The 13,161-nt window shown below is 41.5% G+C and overlaps 1 protein-coding gene across 1 annotated transcript; it reads left to right on the top strand.

Moving 5' to 3' along the window:
- Nucleotides 1-1,375: 1,375 nt before the first annotated feature.
- Nucleotides 1,376-4,802, top strand: LOC112077116 (suppressor of cytokine signaling 3-like). The gene is given in 4 exon segments (XM_024143704.2): nucleotides 1,376-2,759; nucleotides 2,762-2,851; nucleotides 2,854-3,161; nucleotides 3,163-4,802. Coding segments are annotated over 4 exon segments (633 nt in total). The 5' UTR covers nucleotides 1,376-2,554; the 3' UTR covers nucleotides 3,193-4,802.
- The last annotated feature ends 8,359 nt before the right edge of the window (nucleotides 4,803-13,161 follow it).

The following is a 13,161-nucleotide window of genomic DNA, read 5'->3' as shown; positions in this document are numbered from 1 at the left end:
ATACCACTTAGACTCGCTGGTTAACCCTGGGTACTTCTACCTACCCATTCTCAGGGCTTGTGTCAGTTCAGATCTTGATGAGTAAACAGGAAGGAGGATGATGAGTAGGAACAAGTCACACATTACAGTACATGGAGACAGTGAGTGTAACACTAGGGCTGCATCCCAAAATGGCATCCAGTTCTCCATGCAGTGGACTACTGTTTGACCAGAGCCCTATTGATCCTAGTCTAAATTACTAGGGTGCCTTTTGACACGACTAGAATACTCTCGCTAGTTCAACGTCTTAACTACAAAATGTATCAGATCACGTGATTTACTCTAAGGGATGTTAAACGATGAGTGTTTTTTTTGTGTTTTGTTATTAGCTAATCCATCTTTCCATCTTCCTGTAGTGTCCCAAATTCCCAACTCCTTTCATTCAAATGTATTCTTTGATTGATCAAATGATATTAAGAATGAAATGGACATGTTTATGAGCATGGTGAGCATATAGTGACTTGGTCTCATATAGCCATCCATCCAGTTGGGATTTATTTATTTAACCTTTTTTAACTAGGCAAGTCAGTTAAGAACAAATTCTTATTTACAATGATGGCCTACCCTGGCCAAACCCAGATGACGCTGGAAATATGTGCCCTGCCCTATCACGCGCCGGAAGTAATGCAGCCTGCATAACTGAGCTGTATAGGATAGTGGATGTAAAAATGTTGCCAGTTCAAAAGAAACTGACAGCCATTGCCAAAGAAAACTATGTCCCATAATAAAGTTATAAATGTAGGTATAAAGCTTGAACTGTCCAATCAAAACACATTGGCGCCCTCTGCGGGTCACCGGCATCGCGTTCAGCCGCTGCAGAGAGGAACAGCTGGCAGCTGCGTGTTAATGCGTGTTCTGGCTGTTCCATATGAGGACCATTTACCAACAACTGTCAATAGTGCTCAGATAATTAAAATACTTCTTAAACGTCAAATGTATCAGATCATGCGATTACCTTAACATGTTTTTCACTATATAGGCCTATTCTGCAAACCAATAGGTTGGACATATTGATTACCTTATAATGTTTATAACATGCTAAATATATAGTAGTCTAGTGGTATTATAATGCAATTAGTTCATTATAATAACATACTATTACCAGCAAGCTAATACAATACGGCGATAACAATGCAGCAATTCGCTGCAGGAAAAGTTATTGCTTGGAACTCCATAACTTCATTTTTTGGAGGACACAGCGGGGAGGGGAGGACTTCTCTGTTGAATACCAGGAATCGTCCTTTAAAAAAAACTATTTCTTTACTGACAATCTGCCAAGAGGCCCTTACTGGAAAAACAAGGGGTGGAGCCTCCCGACACATTATGAGCGCTACTCGCAAGCGCTGAGCGATCATTAAAGAGGCAAATGATTACGAGCAACGTCCAGCCAGTCCAACGTAGAACACAGACAAAGGACACAACTGACACTGTAAAGGACATTGCACATCAGCAAGGATACAATTGTTACAATTTGAACAACACAAGGATATCACGCTCAAGGAAACAAATATACTCAAGGGATTGAAGCAATTGGATAAACTTTTTAAAGTTCCAAAACAAGAGAAACGTAAAAGGTAAGAAATAAGACATTATATTGTTTAGAAGTAGCACAAACGAAGACAATGTATCATTATTAATCATTAGCGATTTTTTTCATGGGACTTTTGTATGTACAATTATGCAACAGTTGAAGGATTCCGCTCACTAGCCTGCTCGACTTTACTGGAACTGACCGCGTGTGACTGAGGCCGGAGGGCAGAGATACAAAAAAACTTTCCTGTAAATGAGTAGGACAGAGTACACGGTAGCTTAATTGCAAATCACGTCTATTCTACTGAATATAATGTTTTCACTCTCACCTTTCACATACAATAGCCATATAGGCGATTTGTCGTAAAAATTATGGTTATAAATATGTAGCAGTGCGTAATTGGAGTGACGATAGCAACATGCGCGGTGTCGAATCATATTTACTTCGTGTGGTTCTCAATAGTCCGCTACAGAACAAAAAATAGCCAGGGCCTCATTGGTAAAAACGTTCCACTATGTAACTAGAGAAGTTTAATTGGAATATTTGAAATTATAACCAAAGCATAATCTTTGCCTGAGAGCTAAATGGGTTGAGAAGTATTAGATTACTCTCAATCCTAAAACAATTACACTATAAATAAACTTTTTATCGACTGTTATGTATTTCTATAATTAAAATGATAGAACTGGATATCTTTTAGTGATAAACTAAATGTCAGTTATTTGGATCATATTGCCAAATGCCCTGAGGTCCACTTTGAGCCCAAATCACTCCACTCTGAGCTGATACTTTGGACACTGATGATTTTCTCTGCTTTTTCTCCAGGACAATCCTCTCCAGACACAACAACAACAAAACTAAAGGCCTTGACCTCTGTAGGGAGATTCGTGACCTCTACACTCCGACCTCCTCCTTCTAGTCTTCTGTTGCTGTGTGGTGCCCAGTGCTCACCAGGCAGGTCGCAAAGAAGCGGTGCGCAGCGCCATGGTAGCCCACAGCCAGTTTGACTCCGTCATGACAGCAGCACCCTTCGACACCACCATGCGGCTGCCTCACCGTTACAAGACCTTCAGCTCCAAGGTGCAGTACCAGCTCGTCGTCACCACCCTGCACAAGCTCCAGGAGAGCGGCTTCTACTGGGGCTCTATCAATGGCAAGGAGGCCAACGCCATGCTGGCCGCCGAGTCCGTCGCACCTTCCTGATCCGCGACAGCTCTGACAACCGACACTTCTTCACGCTCAGCGTCAAGACGGCGTCTGGCACCAAGAACCTGCGCATCCAGTGGACTCCGGATCCTTCTTACTCCAGACGGACCCCAAGAGCATGCAGGCTGTGCCCCGCTTCGACTGCGTGCTCAAGCTGGTCCACCACTACATGCCACCCACCAAAGGGGCTTCGTTGGTGGAGAAAAACACGAGGGGAGGGAACGCCTCCTACTACATCTACTCTGGAGGGGAGAAGATCCCTCTGGAGCTCCTCAAACCTTTCTCCTCCACTATGTCCAGCCTGCAGCACCTGTGTAGGAAAACAGTCAACGGACACCTGGACATATCCAGCAAACGGGACCAGCTTCCCCACCCGCTCAAAGAGTGTCCTGCAGGAGTACGACGCGCCCATCTAGGCCCCTCTCTGGACATGTAGTGCCTCGATGGCATCAGACTTGATAAAGGTGTATGAAGGGGACTTGGGCCGGTGTGAGAGACAGTGTGGCAATACCCCACAGAACTGGGGGGAAATATGACTGTCTGATCTGTGTCTTAGAGGGATGGTTCACCCACATCAGGGTGACAAGGCAGAGGGGAAGCAGCAGCATGAGTCAGTCTGAGAAAATAGAAGAAGATGCTTGTATTGTGGTTCTCATAAGGGCTGTACTGTACCTATCTCCCAAGCCCAGAAGTGATATAACGTTACCATGAGGAGTAGAGCTATACTGGTCCAACGTCAGCCAGTCACTCTCAAACAACCAAAAGACAAGAGGTGGGCGTCGTCATCAGACTTTCCAGTCTCTCATTCATGCAGAGAGAGAGAAAGGAGGACTGGTTCATTGAGAGGCTGAACGGACAGTCGGCGTGCTGCTAATGTGTGTCAGTCAGGCCTTCGATTGGACCAGAAAATAAAACATAAATAACCTCCTCCACTCTCTCTCTTCAGTCGATGAAGGCTCTGAGCCAGCATCTTGTCTGCCTTCACACCTCTGACGAAGCACACATTCCCACTGCTGCTAACCATGGGGTCTGGCTGTGGCACGGCACCGGCCTGAGAGACACACAAACACACCAGCCTCTCCTATCCATTCAACCATTGCAGCAGGATTGGCTGTAATGACTGTCCTTAGCTGGCTGTTGGATATTAGTCATGGACATCAGCCCTGAGCCTGGAAGTATTAAACGCGTTGGTCGGAGCACCAAGCTAGTTGGCCTCCTCTGGGAAAACTGGGATCTCTGTCTCAGCCTTGCCAGGAAACTGCCTAGCAACCGGAATTCTAACCCATGTTCCAAAGGAGACATTTAACGTCACCACCTCCAACATTACACTTTGAGTCAATTTTTGTGTATTTTGTCAGAAGAAAAAGCCAGAACTGCAAACCAATTATGACCCAATGTTACAGAAGTGTGAGGCCACAAATGGCCGAATGGAGAAAATGATATTTGAGACTTAAGGTGTTGATGATGTGTGTAATGATTGGTTGATTGGCAGGGCTTTTGATTTGAACATGCCAAACCTGCCCTGAACTCACCAACAAAACGGTTTCTTGACCGAACAACGAATTCTTGCATGACAAAAAAACGAATGAGGGGTTGCTTTTATACTTGAGATAATAACATCACTATATACAGAGGAAATAGAGTCTGGGTAAGCCCTCAGTGGATAGGAAATATACCCTGATGAATGTGGTGGTATTTGTGCCACAGACAGGATACCAGATATCACTTGCTATTGAATGTATTAAAATCTGAGAATCTCTCTTCCTCTCGAAGAGAGCATCTAAGGTTCATCCTGTTCAATTTATTTTTCTTAAAACGTTTACATGACTGACAGAAAAATGCAAACAGGTTTTCTCCTATCTTTTATAAAGATATTCATTATTGTCTAGCCAGGTGACTGGCTGCAGTATAAGCATGAACGAGTTTGAAGAAAAAGAGATCGCAGAACTAAAAACTTTGCACATATTTATATTCATATGACATTTCAATAATTTATAATAAAGAGCACTATTTTTTTAATGAATGACATCCTTGTTGTGTGACCTTATTTTTTGGGGGGGTTACATCATACATGACTATACGTTTTGGGTATTTTACACTAGATTCTCATCACTACACATGTCTAAAACATCCCACCTTTAGTTAACCACACAAGAAGTCAGAACACATAACATCAAAACAGCTGGGTAGAAATAATGTTGAGGAACCATAACATCAAAACAGCTGGGTAGAAATAATGTGCATTTTTATTCATTTCATTCGTTTACTACGTTCATTTGACAGGAACATGCACATGAATTACCATTGAATGACTTAGCCAGCCAGCTAATTGTCACCGGTAGCCTATAAATTCAACACTCAACATCAGCACATAGAGTATCAGACAATTCAAATTAAGATTTTATCTTTTCATTATTATTTCTCTAACTAGACTTTTAGGGGCCAATTTCCCAGAACACAGAGCCTAATCCTGACTCAAACGTGCTTTTTAGTCCTGGACTAGGCTTAACCTGTGTCTGAGAAACCAGCTCCTAAAGGGACTGTTATCTAAACAGATCAGAAACATTTCTCTCAGTATCTAATCTGTTGTCTAAGCCCCTCCTTTACCATGCAAAGTGGTGTGGATCCAGAGAATTACACTAGAAGTGATAGAGTGATGTCCCCGCCCCAAGCCTCTGTTCCAGTGAAAGAGGATTAACTCCCTTAATAAACACTGTATAGCAATAATTCAGTGAGCGCTCTAGGGGAGAACGGTTAACAATAATGGATTTTTTTTTAACTAGGCAAGTCAGTTAAGAACAAATTCTTATTTACAATGACGGCCTACACCGGCCAAACCCGGACAATGCTGGGCCAATGTGTGCCGCCCTATCAAGGCCGATTGTAGAACAGCCTGGATTCAAAGCAGGGATTTGTAGTGACACGTCTAGCACTGAGATGCAGTGCCGTAGACCGCTGGAGTATCATGGTATCAACACTGTAAAAATAATATATATATATATATATTTTAAACATGCTTTGATACCATTCCATTCGACATTATTTTGAGCATCCTCCCCTCAGTGCCTCCACTGAGAGACATTACATTGTCATGTATGTTTGGCAGAGAACAACTATACTATAGGAGCTGGCGAGACAGCACAAACCCAATCTGTGACCAGGTTACTAAAGCACAGGCCCTAGACACATTATTACCCCTGCATCCACCACAACCCAAAGAGTAGGGTGAAGTTGCCCCTAGATGCTGATCTTGGGTCAGTCAGCATTTTCTCCACTAATGGTTAGGGTTGATTGGGGCAGGGGGAAGCTCCCTAGATCTGTATCTAAGGGGAAACTTCACCCTGGAGCCCCAGCCAAACAGAGACAGCGCTAATTCTTGTTTACCGTACCCTGCTACAAGCCACACCCGTAATCAAGCTTGATGCTTGCATCCCTCCAAACAATGTGTTGTCAGTCTCTGGCGATGTGTTTGTCAGTCTGTGGGACTATGTATTGTCAGTCTCTAGGACAATGTATTGTCAGTCTCTGTGGACTATTGTTGTCAGTCTGTGGACTATGTTTGTCAGTCTCTGGACATGTATTGTCAGTCTGTGGTCATGTGTTGTCGTCTCTAGGACTATTGTATTGTCAGTCTTGGACTATTGTGTCAGTTTGGACTAGTATGTCAGTTTGGGGACTATGTGTTGTCAGTCTGTGGGACTATGTGTTGTCAGTCTGTGGGACTAGTGTTGTCAGTCTCTGACTATGTATTGTCAGTCTGTGGCGACAATGTGTTGTCAGCTATGGGACTATGTTGTTGTCAGTCTATAGGACTATGTTTGTCAGTCTCTGGACTATGTATTGTCAGTCTATAGGACTATGTTTGTCAGTCTCTGGACATGTTGTCAGTCTCTGGACTATTATTGTCAGTCTAGGACTATGTTGTCAGTCTCTAGGACTATGTGTTGTCAGTCTCTAGGACTAATGTAGTGTCAGTCTGTGGGACTATGTGTTGTCCACTCTGTGGGACTATGTTTGTCAGTCTCTGGGACTATGTATTGTCAGTCTGTGGGACTATGTGTTGTCAGTCTCTAGGACTATGTATTGTCAGTCTCTGGGACTATGTGTTGTCAGTCTCTGGGACTATATTTGTCAGTCTCTAGGACTTGTATTGTCAGTCTCTCGACTATGTATTGTCAGTCTCTGGACTATGTGTTGTTCAGTCTGCTAGGACTATTGTGTGTCAGTCTATAGGACTATGTGTGTCAGTCTCTGGGACTATGTGTGTCAGTCTTCTAGGACTATGTATTGTCAGTCATCTGGGACTATGTATGTCAGTCGGGCCATATAGAAGAGAAGTAAATATATACACACCAATGACATGTTCTGTGTTTGGGTCACTTATCAGGAAATGAATTCAACCAGCATTATAAACGACCTAGAACTAGGACGTCTGTGTTCCTCCTTGAAGGAACGGTGTGGTATCTGTCTGTGTTCCTGCTTGAAGGAACAGTGTGTGTGTATTCTGTCTGTGTTCGCTGCTTGAAGGTACCAGTGTGTGTACTCGTATGTCTGTGTTCCTGCTTGAAGGAACAGTGTGTGTATCTGTCTGTGTGTTCCTGTGTTGAAGGAACGGTGTGTATCTGTCTGTGTTCCTGCTTGAAGGACACGGTGTGTGTATCTGTCTGTGTTCCTGCTTTGAAGGAACAGTGTGTGTATCTGTCTGTGTTCCTGGCTGAAGGGAACAGTGTGTGTATCTGTCTGTGTTCCGCTTGAAGGAACAGTGTGTGTATCTGTCTGTGTTCGCTGCTTGAGAACAGTGTTGTATCTGTCTGTGTTCCTGCTTGAAGGACAGTGTGTGTATCTGTCTGTTGCCTGCTTGAAGAACGGTGGATGTGTCTGGTTCGTGCTTAAGGAACGATAGTGTGGATATCTCGAAGACAGTCTAAATATACATAAGAATGTTGTGTTTGCTAGCTTCTGCTCTTCACTCCTACTTAGGTCGTTACACTGGGATAAAGATTGTGATTGGTCATGATTCGTGTGTCGTCTATGTGATGATCACGAATACAATCTTGTCGGATGTAGTGGATGCCTTGTCTATGTGGTTATTCCCTACAGTTGGAGTGCCCGCACAGAAAGCATTCGTTCAGTGGTTCTTGGACCGCTGAACTATAATGACTGTGTCTAACATGATTATGAGATACTCCTGAATGTGAGTATTGTTGAATAATGATGAGTGAGAAAGTTACAGACATACTAATATCATACCCCCCCCCCCCCCCCCCCCCCCCCCCAAAATGCTAACCTCCCCTGTTATGTAATGGTGAGGGTAGCATGTCATTGTGTATGATATTTGTATGTCTGTAACTTGTCTCACTCATCATTATTCACAATTCATTCAGGATTACCCGTAATCCTGGTAGCATCCACATGAATGTTAGACGTGTTTAGAAACTTATTCTATTTTTATTTACAATTAAAAAGTGAATCCAAAATGACACAATACATTATTTACCATAATTTCTATTAGGCACAGAATAATCTTAAAACTAATTTAAACTAACAGCAAATGCATCCAACAAAGTGTAGAGTCACAAGCTTGATGGTCATTGCGTGCTATGAATATGGGACCAAATACGTAACGTTTTACTACTTTAATACACAAAAGGGAATTTGTCCCAATCATTTGTGGTCTCCTAACAACAAAGGACCATGTACAAAAAGTTATGTAATTTCTAAACGGTTTCACCCGATATAGATGAAAATAACCTCAAATAAAGCTGACTGTCTGCGCTTTTAACCTCACAGTCAGTGATAATTTAAAATCCAAAGTGCTGGAGTACAGAGCCAAAACAACAACAAGTGTGTCACTGTCCAATACTGTTGGGCTCCCTGTATCCTCCACGTATCTCCACTGTATCCTCCACTGTATCCTCCCACTGTTCCTCCACTGTATCCTCCACTGTAAGAGAGAGTGCAGCCAGGAATCTTAGGCTTCGTCCCACATGGCACCATATTCCCTAATTAAAGTGCACTACTAGGGTACGATTTGGGACCGTACACTTAGTTTGCACACTACAATTTGGCTGAATTGATGTATAGCTGGCCTGGAGGCCTGCACTACAAACTTCTATATTCAACCTATTTACGGTAAGGAGCTCCCAGCCTCTGCTCTCTCCTACCTGCTTTCAGGCAGTTTATTGTTCTGCTCAGCTAACAGCCAATTAGGGAGGTTAGAGACCCGTGGAGTCTCTGAGGTGATTTTGTACTGTTGCAGAGGCGTTGCTATGCTGGTAAACACCACACATGCTTTCTCTGTAATTGTGCCACTGAGGTGAGATCTAAGGGATTCAACCATTAACTGTTTACAGGTGAAACAGTTATTTACACCCTATGTGGAATCACAGAATACACTGAAACTACTGCATAGTGATACAGTATAGGTAAAATATGTACAGTGGATATGTTTGGTTATTGTAGTGCATGTGTGTGGTACTGTACATAAACATCATGACTGGGAAAGAAAAAAACAGTAGACTGCAAAGTCTGTCAGGCCAAACTGATTCCAGATCAGCACTCCGACTCTGAAGAACGCTTTGGATGTGGGGCCTGTGGGTAGCGACATGTGGTGATAGAGTTGGAGAGATTCCAGAAGAGCCTGCACGCTGATGTCCTGATGAGAGATAGACAGGTTTTATTAGCATCGACTAAATCATTTCCTTCCCTCCTATTCCCCTCCTCATTCCCCTACCAGAGCACTTGAGGGAGAGATTTTTGAGAGAGGAAACAACAGAGGGGAAAGTTGACAGAAGTGCTGAGTGATGGGAATGTACACAGACAGACTGGGCTCAGTGAAGGTAGGATTGTGTTACTGTGGTTTCTGATAGTTTACTGTTACAGGTGCAGTGCTTGCACGGTAGCCACGGATCCCTCTGATCTAGGAGCGCATGCGTTATGTTGACACTGGGATGCTAGGATTTATTCACTTGTAACTTATCTAAACTACCTTGAACAATCTCCATTTAAGACACATACATGATATCAATCTATCAGTATAATCACATGTTGTACTACTATCCCATGGTGGAGTTTTCAGACATTAAAGGGATAGAATCGTATAATTAAGAAATATATAGATACCAGTCAAAAGTTTGGACACACCTACTCATTTAAGGTTTTTCTTATTTTTACTATTTCTTATTGTAGAACAATAGTGAAGACGCTGAACTAGACTACGCATATGTGATCAGTAGTGTTAACAAATCAAAATATAGTTTATATAGATTCTTCAATGTAGCCACCCTTTGCCTTGATGACAGCTTTGCACACTCTTGCATTCTCTCAACCAGCTTCATGAAGTAGTCACCTAGAATGCATTGAATTAACAGCGTGTGCCTTGTTAAAAGTAATTTGTGGAAATTTCTTTCCTTCTTAATGCGTTGAGCCATCAGTTATATATCAATGTATATGTTTTTTTTAACAATTGTTTTATTGAGTCACTTCAACAGTGTACAATCGATAGAAACAATACTGTTTGATTTAAACTAATATTATGTGGAGGGTACAGTTCATGAGAATATATGACCAAAGGACTCCACAGAGTCACAAAATGAGGCCCTCAAACTCTTAAATAACAATGTCAATCCTGCTTTTGAAAGGTCTTACTGCAGTTTTATTTACATTGGTACTCTATCAAAATGCCGTGCATACTTGTCATGTGATTCCAGAGAAGTAAATGGTACACAGGGGAGTCACTATATTACGCAAGACTTCATGTTGTTCATAATATCACCATGTTCTCTGTATCTCCCCGGCCCACAGTCTGAGTCAATCTTTGTTTCTAGGACAGTGAGAAACGTTTGCAAACAGGTTTTTCTAAGGAAGTGCCACTTTACTGGTGTATTTAACGTAATTGATGACACAGACCACAGCTCGTTCTTTTTGTACTGAACTGAGAGAATGGACTGTGATGTTGAAATAATTCACTGGTAGTTTACTAACGTGAGGTTGAAACGAGAAGATTAGCATATGTGATTGAGGAACGTTAAACAATTCTAATTGTATTGCTAAGCAATACTAGGGGGGATGACAACAATATGTTTCTTTGCTCTAAACTCTCTGGAATCACAGCCATACTTCAAATTACCCTAAACTTCTCTGGAATCACATGCATTTACTTCAAATTACCCTAGACTTCTCTGAATCACAGTGCATTACTTCAATTTTACCCTAAACTTCTCTGGAATTCACAGCATTACTTTCAAATTACCTAAACTTCTCTGGAATTACTATTGCATTACTTCAAATTCCCTAACTTCTCTGGAATCACATGCATTACTTCATTTTTACCCTAGAACGTCTCTGATCACATGGCATTACTTCATGTTTACCCTAAACTTCTCTGAATCAGCATGCATTATTCCAATTTACCCTAACTTCTCGTGGAATCACATGATGACTTCAATTACCCTAAACTTCTCTGGAATACATGCATGACTTCCATTTACCCCTAAACTTCTCTGGAATCACTGCATTACTTCAATTTACCCTAAACTGTCTCTGGAATCACATGCATTACTTCAATTTACCCTAAACTTCTCTGGAATCACATGCGATTACTTCAATTTACCCAAACTTCTCTCTCTTATTCATTCAAATGTAAATGACATTAATTGCAGGGCATTTCAAGCTGACATAGCAATTTATTGGAATAACACATACATATCAACTCAGTTTGACATCTGAGGGAAAACTCATGTTAAAAATATGAAGAGTTTCAAAATGTTCCCAGTAAAACCGCTCTACTTAATACGAAACAAATTAACGTATCCACAATTGATTACAGGGATATAAAATAACTACTAGCATAGTGTTATGTTTATGGGAACGCCTATTGTCCTGCTACTAGGTTTTTACAAATTATGACACTATTAATTTCCCCAGAAAAGGTTTATCTTAACCTTTATTGATTTATTGAGCCTTATCAGTTCATTGTCATAGGCTGTCAGGGTTATAAATTCTCTTTTACAGCAGAGGATGGATTTTTCCTTTGATGAACTCATGCGATGGGCGGACTGGGACCAGATTGGCTCTTGGCATTTCTGACAAAACAGCCCATTTTCTTTTATTTTGAGGCGCTCCACCAATGGCCCATTTTTCCCCTCGAGGCACCCCATTAATAGCTTAGATAATATTATTTTGCAGACAAAAACTTAAATCATAGACACTAGACACTAGACAAAAGAAATTGACCATCCCGCTATGGCATTTTCCTGAATTTGCCAGATGGCCAGTCCGCCCCTGAACCCATGGTTAATACGTCTATGAGATGGGAGAGTTCATAGAAGCATTCCATAACATGTCTCTATGTAATGGGTTGCTCATTGTGTAAAGTCATATTCCAAAAAATAAAAGCATGTTATGAATGCATCTACACCTTCAGTCTAATAGAATATCCACCATGGGGTGCAAGGGGTTTGGACTGGCAATTCACATGGAATCAACCTCAAAATCGGTCTTTGTTTAAGCTTGCTTCTTTTTCACCTATACATTAGGAGAAAAAAAAACTTTGTTGAGTTTTGAGTAGAACCAGATTCTGCTAACTGAATAAGAAACCAGATTTTGCTGAGTAAGAAACCAGATTTTGTGAAGTAGAAAAAAACAGTTTCTACTACTGAGTAAGAAAACCAGCTTTGCTGAGTAGAAACCAGATTCTGCGTAACTGAGTAAGAACAGATTCTGCTACCTGAGTAAAAAACCAGTTTCTACTAACTGAGTAAGAACAGATCTGCTACTGAGTAAGAAACCAGTTTCTCACACTGAGGAAGAAACCAGTTTTACTAACTGAGTAAGCATACCAGCTTCGGTGAGTAAGAAACCAGATTATACTACCTGAATAAGAAACCAGATTATGTAACCTGAATAAGAAACCAGATTCTGCTAATGAGTCTAAGAAACCAGATTCTGCGAGTTAAGGAAGAAACCAGTTTCACTAACTGAGGTAAGAAACCAGTTCTGCTAACTGAATGCAACCAGATTCTGCTAACTGATAAGAAACCGCTTCTGCTGGAGGTAAGAAACCGATTCTGTAACTGCGAAGAAAACCAGATTCTGCTAACTGGGAGTAGAAACCAGTTTCTATACTGAGTAAGAACCAGATTCTGCTAACTGAGTAAGAACCAGATTCTGCTAACTGAATAAGAAACAGATTCTGCCCTAACTGATAAAAACCAGATTCTGCTAAGCTGAGTAAAGATACAGCTTCTTGCTGAGTAAGAAACCAGATTATACTAACTGTTAATAAGAAACCAGATTATGTTAACTGAATAAGAAACCAGATTTCTGCTAACTGAGTAAGAAACCAGATTCTGCTGGGTAAGAAACCAGTTTTCACATAACTGCAG

Source organism: Salvelinus sp. IW2-2015, unplaced genomic scaffold (assembly GCF_002910315.2).
Source record: "Salvelinus sp. IW2-2015 unplaced genomic scaffold, ASM291031v2 Un_scaffold4293, whole genome shotgun sequence".
Lineage (NCBI taxonomy): Eukaryota > Metazoa > Chordata > Actinopteri > Salmoniformes > Salmonidae > Salvelinus > Salvelinus sp. IW2-2015.
This window is presented reverse-complemented; position numbering and strand designations above follow the sequence as displayed.